Raw genomic sequence first — 18,157 nt, 5'->3', positions numbered from 1 at the left:
TTTCTTTCTCTATCCACTTTGCTGCTGTAATATTGGAATTTCCCCATTGTGGGACTATTAAAGGAATATCTTATCTTAATAAGATAGCACTGGCATATATATATATATATATATATATACCTCAGTAGTCTTTAGTTCAGCATCATTCAGTGGAATACATAATTATATGCTTTAAAACAAAAATCTGATCACAATCACCATTTATTGTTTCTGCACTTGATAAAATTCTCATTTCAAGATAATGTGGTTACCAGAATACCAAGTAGGTTTTCACATACCAGGGATTTGTCTTGGTATATTGGTGCATAACAATAAACAGAGACACATAAGAATATATTTAAAGATGAAAGCAAGTACTGCAAGTCAAGAAGCATAAACAGAAAATTGACAATAACATGAATACATTTTATAAAGACAGTCAGAGAGACAATATGTGTGTTATTTTAAATGGAAAATATTGTTCAGGGAAAGTATTAATTATAAAGAATATTTGCAATGTGCAAGATAACTTCACTGCAGTGTGTAATGTAACATTTAGAGGGTGGATGGTTACATTCAGGCACAGCATCTAATCATATCTCAAACATATATTATGTCACTACTATGATTCTACTGAAAGCATCAAAATAGTACATATGACATGATACATAAGGTTAGACAAAAGTAAACCAAAAGCACCTGAAAATGTCCTGAGATGTCTTATATGTCCTCTGGTTGGCTGTTCCAAGAATGAGACCCACAATGACCACATTGTGCCTCTCAATACCTTTTAATTTCTTGCCTTTTTATCAGTCAGTACTAGGGAGTGTCGTATGCAAGTGTGTAAAAATCAGTAAATTTATTCTAAAACTTGAGGCAGTGTACTTCAGGATGGGAGTAAGGTGTGCTCTGTCTCTGTGGTCTTTGTTTCTACGTGAGTAGGGACCTTAACCAGTGATTTCTTTTGTCAACTGACCAATGTAGATACAATATACAATATAAAGTGTAAATAATATATGTAAAATGTATTAATAAAACCTTAATTTCCTCAGGTGCTGCTCTTCCATTCATCAGCCCTTACACAAAGTATTCTGCGATGATCAATTCAGCTGTGCCATACACCTACCCAGGTAAACACTGTTGATTTTACAGCAGGTTGTGTTTGAGTGACACAGCTCTGGATATTTCATTTCATTGTTTGATTGAATATTAAAGCTTCTTTTCTTTACTGTCCCAATGCAGTCCCTCTACGAGATGATGGAAACTTGCCTGATGTTCCCGCCCATCCACGTGAACCGAAAGGAAGGAACTTGGACTGGCTTAAAAACCTGTAACTTCACATTCTCGCAATCAACGCTCGTGCTGTTCCTCTTGTTCATATGTGTCTGCATATCTGCTCCACTTGTCCCACAATAAAGATGATCTATTTAATTCTACATTTGTCCGACATTGTTTGGTCTGGATACATTCAGTACATTTGGATTGAAAGCATGTTTTAATACGTTGTTACATTACATTTGTGTAATTTCCTCAGAACAAGGCTTAATATTGGAACTTAAATCTATATTAGAAATTGTACTATACTATAATTTGCCACACTTAGGCTGCTGAGATTTCAAGTTCTAGTTCTTTTAATATTCCAGTTTCTAAAAAACAAACATTTATTTAAAAAAGTTATAACAAAGTGCTGTTTTATTTTCTGTGAAGTAAAATGCATTTTAAATATGTAGGATACCTGAGTTTTCATAATTGAGCAAGAGCATGGTGGCAGACTTTGTGTAGGAAGTCAGACAATTAAAGGAACTTTGGATCTTCATTGGATCATTTTGCATCTGAAAATTACAATAGGTGTTTGCTTTTGGCCTGTGGCCCACCTTTTTGGCCCTCCAACAGACTTAAAATTATCTGAACTTCAGTTTTATAGATGTTCACCTGTAATCCTTTTGACTTTCTGTAAGACAGTCTGACTCGGTGTTTGTTTCATTTAACAGCAGATTATGAGTGTTTTTGCTTAAACACAACCCTTATCCTTCAGAAGAGGCTTAACTCTACAAACGCTGAAATCAGATTAACCCTGTTTACAAACAAATTCCTTGTTTCAAACCAGCATGATTCTACTTGAATGAGAAAGAAAGGTAGCAGGACGATAAGCGGAGCAGTACTGCGTGTTAATAAATGGCAAGATGGATTATTCAATAAGATATAACACAGAAACACTTCATAGGCTTAAACACCTGTGTTGTGTTTGTTCACAGACACTTTGGATATACCATAGCCATAACATTATGAGCACTGACAGGTGAAGTGAATCACACAGAATATCTGGTTATCATGGTACCTGGGCAGCACACTGAACAGTTTGTCTTCAAAGTTGATGGTTAGAGGCAGGAATAACTGGCAGCATATGAGGATTAGAGCGACTTGACAAGGCCACATTGTGATGGCTAGAGCAACTGGGTGCGAGGCATCTCTAGAAGCTGAGCTCTCTGTGGGATGTACGTGGGGAGTGAAGGCTGGCCCATGTGGTCCGATTCCAACAGACGAGCTACTGTAGCTCAAACTGCTGAACAAGTTAATGCTGGTTCTGATAGAAAGGTGTCAAAACACACAGGGCATCACAGTTTGTTGGTATGGGGCTGCATAACATTATGGCTGATTGGTGTATATAAATGTATAAATCTATAAATATCTATACATGTTTTAAAAGATAAACATACAAAGTAACGGTGAGCATTTTCTTTCATTGAACTTTATTTCACAACACGTCAATATGCAGTGTTTCAGGTAAAGAACGTCTTCCTCAGCAGTATCCATCATCATCATCATCATCATCATATGATATCTTCTGCAGTCACCAGGATTTCATGTCAATGCAATTCAGAGAACAGACTGTAAACAAGTCTGCTTACATTGGTTCATTTTTATTTATTTATTTTTTTTTACAGAACCAAGGTACTGTGTAAAATGGGTGTGCAATGTTAAAACTATTTCACTTTGGAACAAGAGTTTTGGACTTTGGATAAGTTCCTGTTTTTAGTGGCAGTGTTTTCTGCAAACCAATCAGTAGCCTTTTGAACATCTACACATACACTTTCTGTAAGCATGTACACTATCCTGTTGACTAGCTGTAAAGGCATCTATTCACTTCTGTTACACATTTATATTTTGAATAAACCTCCCATGTATTTTTTGCAACATATTTCACACCAAGATATATTTTTATGTTGTACATATACTATATTATTTCTCTGTATCAATCATTTCTACACCTTAATCTTTGCACACTTTTTCATGCACTCAAAGGGCAAAAGTATTTGTTTTCTAATATTTTTCACTGTCACTTTCACTCCAGATTTTATGGATCACTAATACACTACAACAGCCACCAGTTACTACGACTCAAATATGAATCAATATTCTAATTTTAAAACGCATTCAGACCTACAAAGGTTCTTTATTTTCACTGTGTCTCATTTTGTGTTCAGAGGTGGAGAGAAACGTTTCAATACCACGGCTGACAGATTTTCCGGTGCTTGAAGTTGAAGGATTCGTTAGATTCTACAAAGTCAAAATGTTCTTCCAAAGTGAAATATCATTACAAAAAGAAGTAAAATAAAAGTCATACAATCACATGTTTTTTACGCACTATTTACAAGCATGAATAAGCATTAACTCTATAATTCTGCAGACACCTTTATTAATGATGCCACACTACTCAAAGTAATAATATATGCTGTTAGGATTGATTTACTACAACCCTTGTGGGCAATATCTGAATCTTCAAGGTGCTAAAAGATCACAGAAACTCAATTACAACAGGAACATAAACCATTTCAGTTTGCACAGATACAAAGTTTCACCTTTAAACCAGTTTTCTAGAGGCGACTTCAGAGCTACAGAATATTACTTTGGATATCTCTAGTTTACCATGAACACTTGCTCAGACGTTGGTCAACTTCCCGTAAGCTTTCTTCATCACTTTCATAGAAACATTTCCCCATCAAAACTTAATTATATCGTCTGTCTTGGCTTTCACATCTCTCTCGAAGATTTTGCTCAGTTTGATTGGTAAACATACAACTACAATCAACTAGCCTGGATGTTGTCTAGCTTTAGATTTGGGACTGAAGAGGAATCAAGAAGACATCAAATCCAAAGACTAAGCACACAAATCTCATTCTTAACACTCTGAACCCTCCACAACCTGCTACCTTCTAAAAAAAACAAAACACTTCTTTCGATAATAACCCCGTCCAAACGTTCAACTATTAACTGTCACAGTTTTTGTCTGTGAAGCTCATAAGCTTTAGTTTCTTTGTTTTTGTAGGACTTGCTCTGTATTAAATAAGTATTCCACTGAGAAACCAACAAGTCTCATTGATCAATCATTTGAAAAATCTAATTTAAAGGTAGAATTTGTTTTTACAATGTATTTTTTTTTAGTCCAGGTAAAGAGTTAAACTAGTCCAAAAATCGACATTCATAAAATACTAATATGTAACTTTACAGCAGCAGAATGTGTCGTGCTCACTGGCATAAACATAAGATACAACTGACAGCATCGCCCGTGTTCAGTAATTTTAAGGAAATAATGACATAACAATAACTTGCTGTGCCAATTTCATATTAAAATATGCCAAGTCTCACTCAACCAAACAACCACGTTTTAAAATAGAAAAGATACTTTGAATAAATTTAAAAGTTTACTTTCTTTGAAACCAATAAAACGCAACAATCTGGCAGCTTTTCTAAAAAATATAATATCATAATAGCACTTTTAGAGTAGGAGCCTGTCCTCTTCCCATAACACTTCATTACAGTGAAAGTTACAGTTCTCAACCTGCTATTAGGATCCAGTCCCTAGATCAGCCGGACAAAGAAAACCTTTCTGTATATGGCACAAAAAAAGGTTATGTCGAGAAGAAATTGCATTGTAATACAGTATGAGACACAAGAGGCATCTTTCATAGGCAAGGAAAAACCTAAAAATGTTAGTTATTCTGGACAAGATACAGTGTGTCGATCTCAAACACTAAGCTAAATACAGCCAAACACCTTAATTCTGTTTAATAAACACTAGCCTAGATTTTATTTTAATGCCAGCGTTTCACTCAAACAGGATTCTCAGATATTATCTTGTTTCTATATTATCTGTTTTTCCTATTAACTACATTCAAATTTAATGGACTGTATTCATATTTTTTTAACAGATCAGCCTTTACACATTAACCTTTTATATTTATATTTTAAAATGTTCTATTCTTGCGCACAATCTGTATTTGATTAATTTGCAAAAAAGAACATTCAAAGTACAATTTAAAAGAATCAACATGCAATGGGCTGTTTCCAGGATTCAACCTGAGGTTTGATGGACTGACAAACCACAGAGAGCAGGATCGCTGCTGCTGTGGCAATAAAACGCTTACTCAATGATGGGAGCTGAGCGATCGTTGGTGACGGTTCTTCTGAGTCGGACGTGGGCAAATGGATTGAGCCTGAAAGGAGGAAACAATTGCTAAATGTTACACAGTTGACCTTTAAAAGGTCAGCATGCTCTGCTTATGCTGCGCTTGGGCACAGAAGTGCTTTAAGCTAAAAGCTAACAAGCTCACAATGATAATGCTAATATGCTCATGTTCAGAAGGTATAATGGTTAGCGTGTTCACCATCTTAGTTAGCACGTTAGCATGCTAACATTTCCTAATTGGCAGAAAATACAAAGTACAGTTGAGGGATCGTAATAGGGAAGTAATTCTGACTGATCCAAAGGGGAACGTGAACACAGGCAGAACATTTCATGGCAACCCATTAATTGATGATCTTCCACTTAAAAAACAAACAAACACATAGATGAATGCCGGTATAAAATTGCAACTCATCCAATAGTTGTTGAGATATTTAATTTTGGACCAAAGTGGTGGACTGACTGACAGCCCAACACCCACATCTTTCAAACTCAACGCTACCCAAGATTACACAAGTGTGACTAGTAAAGTGACATTGTGCCCCTTTAATGACACCTTTAAATTTACCTGTTTGGAGAGGGCGGTGGAGAGGCCAATTCTGAGGTGATCTGAAATTTAAAGGAGAATTTAATTTCCAATATTACAAAGATTCTGTATCTATATCTACCATTAACAGTGAGCATCAGTTTGAAGAACACATTGAGTCTACCTCTTGACCACTTCCTAAAGGTTTCATGTTTCTGACCTTGTTGCTGTCGGCCATGCTGTATGGGCGCGGGCGGAAGGTGCTGACCCTCTGGGGAGGAAGGGAGCGTTCCTCCTCTGATTCGGGGGTGAGGGCTGGGAAACCTGGAGACACCAGCTTGTCGAGCTGGCCCGTACTGGTGCTGTTAGCCTTAGATAAGAAGAGAGAGCTAAAGGGAAGGTCACAGACAGAGAGGAAAGAAAAAAGATAAAGGAAACATGGTGAAAGTTGAGACATGTTGGTTTTGTGTTAATTCATCAACAACGCTGTTGGTGTTGGAGAGTGAACTGAATGCGTTGGGAAAGGGCGGTGGAAAGACTGAGAGGGCAAACAGTAGGTATCATTCTGCAGTTTATGTACACTTTCCATGTGTTTGGCATGAAGGATGTTTGATTTATTGAGAAGACAGATGGAAAGGGAAGAGTGTCTGTGAATCAATCAACGTTATAACTTCCTACTTTTACTTAAGTATTGCTGATATGAAGTTGTAAAACAGCAGAAGGGAAGTAAAGGAAGTATTTCTGTCATTAACAGTGTCAAAGCTCATCAGACCTTCAGATTTCAGTGTTTGTTCTTCCTCCACTTACCTCTCGAGGTGATCCATCTTACTGTGGTGTGGCTGAGTGTAGGAGAAAGGGAACCAGCCTTTCCTGTGAAGGAAATTTTTACTATATGTGAATGAATAATAAAATGAGAGCTTCAAGCAGCAAGACTTGAAGAAAACACTTTTATATCATCTTATATGACTATATTTGTTAGCATGGGGCCACGGAGAAGCTTGCAGACAAATATTCCTACATGAGAAAGAAAAGGCTGTTCTGCTTACAGTAAGCTAGAAAGGAGCACAAGGTTGAGGGAAAGTGGTGTCCCTAACTTGTTTTGGTTAATGCCTGAATATAATCTTGACATTCGAGCCAGAACCAACTTCATTCAGCCTTGTCTTATGGCATTGAGTCTTCTAATGTTGTGCACTGTAGCAATGCCAAACATTACAAGGCCCTTTCAACATATACAGCACATCATTCAGTGGTTTTCTCCTGTGCTGCACATTTCAGTATCAATGTGTGATTTGAAAAACATACCGTCCAGTTCGTTCATTTTGACCATAGTGCCACCCGTCTCTGGGCTCAGAGATGAGCAGGGTGATGTCGTCACCAGGCAGGAAGTGCAGCAAGCAAGCTCCACCACCTACGCCACCGCCCTCCGATGCTCCAGGAGTGTGAGCAAACATGGCTTCCACACGTGCAGGTCCAGATAAAGGCAGCATCCTGGGGAGACTGGAGCCTAGGAAGAGGAGAAAGTAGAAAGTTATACATTTAAAAGGACTAGTGTGTAGGTTTTAGTGGCATGTAGCAATGAAGTTGCAGATTGCAACCATTTAATTACAACACAACCTTCCAAGCATGTAGGAGAAACTACATTGGCTGCAAAAGTCCAATGTAAAAAATCCTATTTAGAGCCAGTGTTTGGTTTATATGTTTCGGGGCTACTGTAGAAACATGGTGGTTCAACATGGAAGAGGATCCGCTCACCCAAAAAACAGGTTATTTCTAAGGTGATGAAAACACAACAGTTCTTTTTTTAGGTGATTGTTCACTAATGAAAAAATACCTGTGATTATTTGATTTTATTTCTGCCAATAGATTCTCCGATAGTGGTTTTTGAAAGAATTCTTCAAGTTTGTTTGGCTGCACTGTAAACGGATTCACCAGATGCCCTTCTGTTGTATTTCTGACAAAGTAGCTCCTCAGTGAGCGTTTGCTCCACACTTTCTGTTTCCCCAGTAACCATGGGTAAAATGTTAAGGATTACAACTTTAAAAATGGGGATGGAGACTTATCACATCTTACCCTGAAAGCCGCCCAGCCTCATTTCACTGACAGGTCTCCTTGGCAGTGGAAGTGTTGCTGTTGCACACATATCAGCGGTCTTCAGTAGCCAGGGATTATGTGAGGGTGATGAAGCGTTGCTCCCTCCCGGTCCCACCTGTTGGGGCAGTAACTGCACAGGAGTCATGGCCCTGGAGAGAGGAGCACTGTGGGGCAGTGGAGGACTGTGAGGAGCGCTGTGCGGGATAGGGAGGGTCATGCCCTGCAAGGAGCCGCTGGCCGGGGAGATCTGGCTGAGTGACATTACTGTGGAGGGGATGAGGCACGGGGAAAGGTTGGACGTGTTGGTGGCCAGGAGGAGAGAGCTTGGCTGGGCCGAGTTGCTGGATGTGGTGGGAGTGGATGCAGCAGGGCTGGCGCTGCCACTGGCGCTGCTGTCGGGGAGGGGGCTGGCCGATGCACTGAGGGGTGTGCTGGTGTGCTGAGGAGATGCTCCCCGTGATGAACCTCCAGCAGCTCCTCCAGTGGCGAGAGAGCGGAAAGTCTGGGGGGAGCCCTGAGGAGGACAGGATTCACTCTGGGAGGAGGAGGAGGGGAGCGAGCGTTGCTGCTGGGAGCGATTGGAGTCTCCATTCAACAGAGGAGGGACTTCTTGAACTGAAAGCCTCTGAAAAACAAAACAACAGATACTATTTAGTACCAGAAATCAGACGTAATAGTTGAAACTTAATATAATATATATGATATAATTATCAAAGTTTCAAAGTCAAGAATGTGGTGACTTTAGGCTCGAGAGCTTGACTTTAACACCAATGACTTGTAACTTCACTTGGACTTGATATCCTCTCAAACAAATCATATTTCAGATCACATAACAACTTAGAAAATATGGATCCACATTTTTATTAGCGTAGATGTTGTCTTGTAAAATCAATAACCAATCAGCAATGTCTTCTCTATGTATGTTTCACTGATGGGTGGGCAGCAGCAAAGTTAGCTTGTTGTCATTGTTCTTAGTTCTATAATGGCTAGTTTAGGACGCAAATAAAAAAGTTAAGGACTTGGGACTTGACTCAGGACTTCATAACCAAGACTTCAGAGTTACTTGCAACCTTCAAAACAATTACTTTGTCCCAGTCCCTGGAACAGCTAATAATGGACTTGTTTTGTGCTTGACCACCACCATACATGTCTGAGTTTATCAAGTGATGTTTCAAATATGTTCAACTCAAACCAAAGTACACATTTCAGCAAGTATAAACAAATATGATCCGACCTGCTCGGGCTGAGCAGAGCTGAGCTTGGTGTGGCGGAGGGCCTCAGCTATCCCAGCAGCCCCTGAGCTCTGAGGCGCAGTGTGACGCAGCAGATTCAGAGCGCGCTCTGGGAGTTTCGTGGGCTGAGAACACGACTGCTGCCAGGATGACAGTTTCTGTGACAGAAGCTCTCTCACCTGGATTACGTTCAAAAACACAAGAAAGAGAAAACCACAACACTGTTAAAAGGATGCTGGACTAATTCTAGTTTTTTAAACTAATCTCTGAAAAGACTAAAAATGTATTTACAATGAATAGGTCTAGACTCTCAGTACTTTCTAATTTCCCTTCCCTCTCAGCCCCAAACCCTTATCCCTACTGAAGACATAAATCTTTAGGTCAAACAAATTTAGCTTCATTTTTATAAAAAGTCGCAAAATTCCTTGTAATGAAGAAACAAAGTCAAACAAAAAAATAAAATAATAAACTAAAAGAGAAGAAAAATACACAGGGAGTGTTTTTAGTTTTAGTCTTTGTCAGTTTGTTCAAATGTGTCAACATGAGGAGGCATTTGGTGCCTATGAGATGGTGAGTCAGTGTGTTTGTATTTAATACCTGTTCTGAAAATTCCTCCATTTTATAATGAAACTTATAAAAAATTAACTAAAACTAAACATTTTTAAATAATAAAAACTAAACTGAAATGAGCAAAACCACTCCGGAAAGAAAATTTAAAATCAGTAAAAAAAAAAATAATGAAAAATACAAAACTATAACTACTCTACAATGAAGGTCTATGAGAGAGAAGAATAAGTTATATTTGGGTTTAATTACTCAGAGTTAGTAGGATATATTAATTGTTGATTGATAGTCAGGCCAGTAAGAGGACAGACTTATCCTTTAATTTTAACATCAACTGATCACCTTGGAGTGGTAGTTGATGAGCAGTTTGGTAACACAACACTGTCTGTCCACCAGGAAGCAATATCGTCTCCTTTCCTCAGTGAGCGCCGACTTGTAACCCGTGGCAACCAGTGCGTCCAGCTCGCCTTGGCGACGACTCATCAGCTCCACAAACTGAAGGAAAAAGTCAGAGAGAGATTTCACAGCACTACTTGAAACATCCTTAAACATGCACGTACAGTCCTGCGTTCACAGTCACGTGCGCGGTGCTCGAAGACGGAGCGACCTTTTAATGCACAATGTCAGGAGAGGGGAATATGTCATATCCTGCCTGCTGCACAATGATAACAAAAACCAAGTCATAAAACACTGTCCTTTGCCCCGGTGACCTTTTCTTCCAGCCCTCCCCCACCTCCCCTTTTGATTACTTACTTTCTCCAAGTGGCTAAGTCCTCTCACCCTGTTATATCATTCATATTCCTCCAGTAAAGACTTGTGCACTAAGTTGCTTGTTTTTCTGAAAGATCAGCTGAGGCAGATTGTTCTTTAATCTTATTCACACTGGACTATTTCTCGCACAAATGCTCACATAACTCGCTTTTAAATCTGCTGTAATGCTGAGTGAGACATTTAGGTCCGTGTGTTTGAAGGATTTTTGATTTCTCCGATGAAAGGAGGTCACTGTGTCGTTCTAACTTTAGCTCAAATGTTGGTGCGTTTTACTCGGGGCTTCACTTACCTGCATCTCTCTGTCTCCATATTTGTTGGGGTGACGACTGCCCTGGCTCTTCCTGCGGAGTTTCTTCAGCTGGGACTGGCAGCGCTCGATAGACTCAGATTTAGACCTCCGTTCACTCTGATACTTCTTTAGGGTGGCCTGAGAGGAAGTCAGAGGATTTATTTGATAAGTGTTGGATGAAACAAGGTTTGATATAACTAATATTTAAGATTTGAGCTATACAATATAAACTCACACTGCCTCATCTTCCAAACAAAGAGTTACACTAAACATTTCAAACTAAGCAAAAATCCTGCTTTTCTCACAATTGATCGAAAGTGAATGGACATTTTGTTGTCACCCTACTGAGTCTGAGACATTTCAGTCAACGTGTTAACTTACTGTGAGGTATTTAATATCCAGTTCCAGCTTCTGCTCCAACTGGGCGAGCAGCTCAGAGTGAAACAGCTTTAACTGTTGATGCAAACATCCATATACAGCATTTTAGAGAAAGTATACTAACTGACTCACTATAGAACTTTTTCAAAGCAGCCATTTTAACATGAAATAGTAGGGTAAACACAGGTGTTATTATTGATACTAATTAAGGCTCCGTTTCCATTTAGTGAAGCAAAGCCTTTCCAGTGAGAACATGCACAATAGCAGCACTCTGACACTGTTTGACCCGAATGGAACAGAAACTTAATTAGACAGAACTTAATTAGTCCTCCCAGGATTTCATTGGCTTTTATTGGGATTGAAGTGGCCCAAAATGACGGATTTCACAGCAGTTTTTCCCAACAATTGTGATGCATGTTGTGATGTTTTTAGGCTTTTTTTTGCAATGAAATTGTGGGGAAAGTAAAATTGATACAGGCAACTCATTCTGGTGAGAATAAAATCATTATTGGTGACGCATGGCTCAACATTTAGTGCGGGGGACTGTTATGATCGGTGAAACCTGTGAGAAACGACAATGATCGGTCAAAGTGGCGGAGAAGTTGTGGTGATCGGCCAAACGTGCAGAGTTCATAGGAAGTGGTTGAATTTGTGTTAACTGTTGTGATCGCAACATCACAACTTCCTGGAGGGACTGATTCGTATCATTGGTAACACCTGTGTTTTACCCTACGATTTCATGTCAAAATGGCTGCTGTGAAACAGGTCTATTAAAGGCTGCAACTGTCACTTCATAAAATTTTATGATATCATATAATATTTTTAAATGGTTGCTAAAAATCCTGAATATTTAATTTAATTATTTCCACGTACATGTCCTAAAAGTCTCGAAATGTATAATAAATTGTAATTTGAATAATAAATTCAGCAGTAACTGATCTTACCACATCTTCCAGCTGCACCTGAATCTGTCTGTGGACCTCGGCCATCTGAAACAGTGTGTCTCCTGTGAGGAGCAGTGAAGGCAATCAGTATTATGTGTTATTTAAACTTATTTTAAAAGCTACAGTGCATCTTTAATCTGAGCAGAAACTATCATATCATAAACTTTATCTGAGATCTGCGCTCTGATATTTCACAAAGGTAACGAGGATGACACACAAGTAAAAAACGGCATTAAACTTTCTGTTTTAACACATTTTCTCATGGACAAAGTGTTGGTCAGCTGTGAGTCCCTCCCTCGGTCACACAGCGCTGTAGTATGTGGTGGCTGGCATCTCGCCCTCCGACTCTCCTGCCTGCCTCCCCCGCTGTTTTCAGCATTACAATGAGATCATGTGGTGTTGTTAATCTCCCAACAATGACCCCACTCTCTCCCTTTCCCTCTGTTCTCTCTCCCTTTCTCTCTCTCTCTACATTTCCTCATTCCCTCGTCTTCATCTCCTCCCTCACCCAACACATGCAGCAGACTACTTGCAACTTCTCTCCAGCTGTCACGTCGACTCTCTTCACTTTATTAGGTGCCATTACCGATTTATTTGTATTTTCTCCTCTCTGCCAGACGCCCACTCACCCAGCTCTTTGGAGCCTTGGCTGTCGCTTGCTAGTTCTCCGAGTTTCACCAAAGCATCAAAGTACCCTTTGGCAGCCACAGTTACTCCTGAAGAAGAAGAAGCATTTTAGGGAATATGTCCTGTTCAGTCATTCAGGAATATAAGTTCACTAAACTCAGCTGAGAGGACAAATCCAAAGGCCTGTGTTTGACTAACCTGTCAGGGCTTTCTCGTAGTGTTTCCCCATGGTCACAAAATTCTTCAGACTGGGGTTGAACTGGTCCAGAATTCCCTGTTGGCAACGATACACACAAATAATGCTTCAAACCTTTCACTACACATAGTGCCGCGTACGATTGTGAATCATTAAAAGGTTCATTGTTGGGGAAGACCAACAGACAGGAGAGTCGTACCTTGTAGACATTTTCCGTCATCTTGTTGACCTCTTCTGTTCGAGACATTTCTCTTTCTCAGTTATGTCCTGCCACTACGTACTTTTGTTTCGTCTTATCCCCCTGTTCCTTGAGGCCCTAAGTTTTACAACAAACAGCAACCCCCTGAAAGAGAAAGGGCACAGTGCAAGTGTTAAATGTACCCCAAAAACCTGAGGAGGAAGCACAAATCCAGGTGTTTTTTACCTTCACCTCTGCAGAGCAAAGTAGAACGGAAACAATTAGTTGATTATTTGATTAGTCGATCGACAGGGAATCAATCAACCACTATTTTCATAATCGAAAGTGCCAAATGTTCACTGTTTATAGCTTCTAATATGTCAGAATCTGCTGCTTTTCTTTGCCATAAATACTAAATTGAACATATTTGGGTTTGAAGACTGCCACATCAGGCTCTAGGACATTATAATTGGCATTAAACTGGTGTTTTATAGACAAAACAATTCACCAATTAATCACAAAACTACGATAAGTGTCAGTTATTTGTGTTGGTCCATGTGTACAGAGAACCTCCCTTCGTCCCTGCTTTTAGGGAGTAACCACAAGATTTTAGATTAGCTAGAGGACTTTCAAGGCCATTGAACCATCACAACAAGTGATGAGGATGTCAGACCGTCTTGGGTTTTCTCTGAGGGCAGCAGTGTTATTTTCACATGGTTCTCGTCCGTGTTTCGGCTGCCAGTTTCGACAGTATCGCCCCGAAACATTACGGCAACCCAAATATTGCTTCTAGATTCGAGTGCCAGACGAGTTGTACCATTTCAGATAACAATGGGCTTCTCCAGTCTGAGTCACAGGTGTCAGAGCGCTGAATAAACACGCGACAACAATGTTTCCTCAGCAGAGAGGACGTTCAAGGGGGGACGGCTCTGGGGTCAAAGGATTTCCAGTCTGGATTTGATGGCAAAATGCTCGTTCTGTTTTCCCTGTGCAGCCCTCCTTTGTTATCACAGCGAGATTACAGAGAAAACGTTGACCCAGATCAACTAATGGTATATGACACAAAGAAAACATTTCCAGACTCTTGCTCATTAAGGCCACCCTGATGTAGTCTGTAGTTCGTCAGAGGAGCTGTAATAGTCTGCAGACTGAACAGTGGAGCTTTGCATTGACTTAATTTAGTTTGAAGAGCTTTATAAATGTACACGTTCTTTAAAATGGTGAACTAGATAAAGCATTTTGTGTGTGTGTGTATGTGTGTGTATTCTAGCTTTTAGTGTGGTTTAATTAAGAAATAAGAAATAAAGTGTTGCTTGTTTCAGGATGCAACAGGAACAGTCTGCAGGTGGTTGGGAAACTGATACAGAAGGTGCATTCATGTGGTTTGGCCTCTTTAAATTTCATCAGATGGTTTGGTTTAATGAACCATCTACATCAGTCTTTTACTGAGGCACATGCAAAATACCCCCCCCCCAAAAAAAAAAAAGTAAAACATGCAATAATATTACTGATAAGCTAACTACACAGTGGATGTTGTTTTTTTTATCCTGATTAAGAAAATGCATTCTGCCATTTGCCCACACAGTGCTGCAGCTGAATAACAGCTACCTGTTGATCTCAAACTCTCAGCTCCACTTCCATTTGTGAAACTCTAACAAATAAAAGCAGCTACTTAATAATTACAAAAAAGAGAAAAGTTACATACCTTTTCAGATCTCATTGTGGGGAAACGATAAAGGCTTCCTGCGCGTCTTTGAGTGTTAAATGAGTACAACACCCCCTCTTTTCTCCCTATTAGGCTACTTTCCCTCTCCGTTAGTTAGTGGGGGGTTGTTTCATACAGCAGGGCACTAAATCTCGACTCCCCTCCACCCCTTTTTCACATGCCCCTCTCTCTCTCCCTCTCACTCCCTCTCTCTCTCTCTCTCTTTTCCTCCCCTCTCTGTCACACACTTTCTCCCTCTCTCTGCCTCCCTTTACTCCCAGGAATCGGGGTCAGATATTTGGTGCCGTTCAGTACCTCTCCTCATTACTGAGCCGATTACCGACATGCCTTCACGCCCGCAATAAAAAAAAAACCAACCCCGTCCAGTCCAACCACCGACAAACCCCCGCCCAGTACAACCAGCTCCCTGCCGTTGGAGACCCACAGTCAGCCTCCCATTCTCTGTCTGCCTCTCTCTCTGTCTCTCTCTCTGTCACTCGGGCAGAATAACAATGAGCCAACGGGACCTCCTCTGAATGGGAGCAGGAGGAGAATAATGACTTGAACTTTTTAAGCCACAGCACAGGCAGGGCCTATCACTGGCCTACATACACCCGGACCATCACCGGGTTCCTGCTTCTCAGAGGAGGAGGAGGGGGAGGAAGAGGTGGAGGAGGAGGCCCCTGCATGGACCCCTTCATCTACTGCAATAAACTGCTGGAAAGATTAAAGGATAGTGTAAGAAATAAAAAGGTACAGCAGAGGAGAGTTTAAGGAGTTTGGGGTCAATTGTTTTTTATACAGAGTGGTGTACTTTTACAATTTTTATGTACTTGAGTATTTTCATTTTATGTCACTTTCTCTTTCTACTCCACTACATTTAGGAGGCCGGCATTGTACTTTAAGCTCTACATTTAACTACATTTACTTAATAACTTTAGTGACTCTGCAAATTCATTAACCTCATCATTAACATAAAATATAAATCAACTAATAAACTATAATATATTATTAAAGGTTAAGCTGCCCAGACTAAAGTAGTTTAAATTAAACATCCTGTATTTTTACTGAAGTTAGATTAAGTAACTAAGTGCATTTACTCAGGTTCTGTTTTTATGTACTTTACCAGGTCCATGAGGGCCTCCAGCACAACTCCCACCACTCTCAGAAAACTTTGACCAGAAGTCAAAAGGATTTTTTAAATTATTACTTTAATTAAGTTCAGTTATACTTTCTGTACATTTTATTTCCAGACATGCGAATTAATTTGGTATTTGTTTCTACAGGAATAAAAATCTAGAAGAAAAATACTGAAACCTTTATTTATTTATTTATTTATTCTAGAAGTAGTCAAACTGTGTTTAAGTGTTTTAAGCAGTTAATTCAAGAGTTTAAACTCCCCACAGTTTGCTAAAACACAGGCTACGTTCACACTGCAGGCACAAGGGACCCAAATGAGATTTCTTTGCTCATCTGAGCCTCTGATATGATATTTTCATTACAGAGTAAACAGCACAAAACACTTTTTCGATTCTGATTTGGGCCACTTTCATATGTGGTCCAAATCAGATAAAGTGAACAAACAAAATCAGAACGTACCCTAATTTACTGAACAAATAATACTTACTTAATACTTACACTCTTCAACACTGTACTTTTTAATTGCACTATATTTATTTGGTAGCTACATTTATACTTATTTACACTTACACTTACTTAACAGTGACATAAAATAGAAATTCAGGTGTCTGACTGAAGCTGTTTTGTGTTGCAGTTGCAGGTTTTTCCCAGGTGGTGGTGATAGTGTGACATCACTTCCTGCAGCGCTTCTCCTGCATGAGGTCGAACAGCCAGTGTGGTGCAACAAGTGCGGACTATAAAGTTACACTACAACAGTAAAACTGAATCAGTAAGACCAAAACAGGCAGGTCGGAAACTCATAAATCACAAACACACGTCATTTATAATGTTTTGAATAAATCCAATAAATTCAGCACAGCAACCATGTGAAGCATCAATCCGTCTATCCTCAGGTGTTACTTTGCAGTCAGACCTTACCTCATCACTGCAGCACATCGCCTCTCTACACAATCAAAACCACTACAGTATTAATGGACATCAAAAACCAGATCAAAGTGTCTTTACTCCGTCGCAGGCCGTGCAGGACCAACATCTCTCCCTTTAAAAGACGAGACGTCACCCTTTTTCCGTGATCAGGGCAGCCTCCAGTTTTCCAGCCAGCCAGCCGAGTGATTTCTGTGGGGTTCTGGGTCACTTGGTTCAGTGTTGAGGGGGAACATTGGAGCGTCTGTGGTCTCGTGTCCTTGGACCTGAGCCGCAAAGCTGTTTGTGTCGGCTCGCTTCCTCAGGGCCTAATTCACACGCACTAAGGAGATTGAAAGACAGGAGAACTCGGCTCAAACTGACCTATTAAACAATAAAAATGACTTAAACACATCTCTCACATCTATCTGAGAGATGTTATCACACTGGGATAACCGGTTGAACACAGGCGGTAAATGACAGCGACATGTCTCTAAAACAGGTCATGTGTTGTCTGAATCGGGATCACTCAGCTGATCTTTATGGGCTGAGTCCAAATGTGTCAAACAGCTCTCCGATTAAAGTCCTGGAGACACAGACAGGTGTCAAAGCTCACGGCAGTGTAGCCACATGTGGGCGAACACTCTCTTGAGACGTAAAATCAAACCAAAACATAACTGAGAAGTATCTAAGTTCTGAAAGTACAAATATTTTATAATACTTACTCTCTTCTGGAGGATCACTGATGAAGTAATTCTATGTGAAATCCATCGTCTCTTATTGATTTCCTTCATTAAACCTAAAAAACAAGTGAGAAGATGTTGGTAAGAGTTAAACACAGATTTTAATAATATAAGAGAACTGAATTGAGTAAAAAAAAAGCTCCAGCGTGATATCATACGTAATAACACTTTGTGACATCATATTCATGATATATATATATATTCATTTGGCATATTAAAGCTAATAATTGACCCCAAAACACAATGTGAGTATTGGGGAAATTGGGAATGAGCACAGAGAAACTTTCCACGTTCGGCAGATGAATGTAAAAACATCCTCCTAGTGTCAAACATACATCATCCTGCAGAGTGAAGCTAAAACATCCAACAAACATGTTTTTTGACTGGAGGGGGTATAGCAACTGATAATGTAATAATGGCCAATAAT

The 18,157-nt window shown here is 39.8% G+C and overlaps 2 protein-coding genes across 2 annotated transcripts in view; one reads left to right on the top strand and one right to left on the bottom strand.

Annotated features, from left to right (window-relative positions):
* The window catches only part of ndufa3 (NADH:ubiquinone oxidoreductase subunit A3), a 2,023-nt gene extending 608 nt beyond the window's left edge, over positions 1-1,415 (top strand). Inside the window, exons 3-4 of the mRNA XM_035671807.1 lie at positions 1,032-1,109; positions 1,222-1,415. Coding sequence (XP_035527700.1) covers positions 1,032-1,109; positions 1,222-1,313 — 170 coding nt within the window. The 3' untranslated portion in view covers positions 1,314-1,415. The remainder of the gene's footprint in view (positions 1-1,031; positions 1,110-1,221) is intronic.
* A 1,307-nt stretch (positions 1,416-2,722) lies between these two features.
* On the bottom strand, positions 2,723-15,436 carry zgc:158689 (uncharacterized protein LOC791177 homolog). Its single transcript, XM_035672949.1, has 15 exons — positions 14,945-15,436; positions 13,261-13,404; positions 13,064-13,139; positions 12,868-12,954; positions 12,239-12,300; positions 11,298-11,369; positions 10,917-11,054; positions 10,199-10,351; positions 9,295-9,471; positions 8,040-8,685; positions 7,272-7,473; positions 6,777-6,839; positions 6,190-6,358; positions 6,012-6,052; positions 2,723-5,474 (listed from the first exon to the last, which is right to left on the bottom strand). The coding sequence occupies exons 2-15, from the start codon at positions 13,306-13,308 to the stop codon at positions 5,402-5,404; spliced, it is 2,007 nt and encodes a 668-aa protein (XP_035528842.1). The 5' UTR covers positions 13,309-13,404; positions 14,945-15,436; the 3' UTR covers positions 2,723-5,401.
* Positions 15,437-18,157: the final 2,721 nt, after the last annotated feature.

The sequence above is a fragment of the Morone saxatilis genome, unplaced genomic scaffold, assembly GCF_004916995.1.
Source record: "Morone saxatilis isolate NCDOM2014 unplaced genomic scaffold, NCSU_SB_2.0 Contig24, whole genome shotgun sequence".
NCBI lineage: Eukaryota > Metazoa > Chordata > Actinopteri > Moronidae > Morone > Morone saxatilis.
This window is presented reverse-complemented; position numbering and strand designations above follow the sequence as displayed.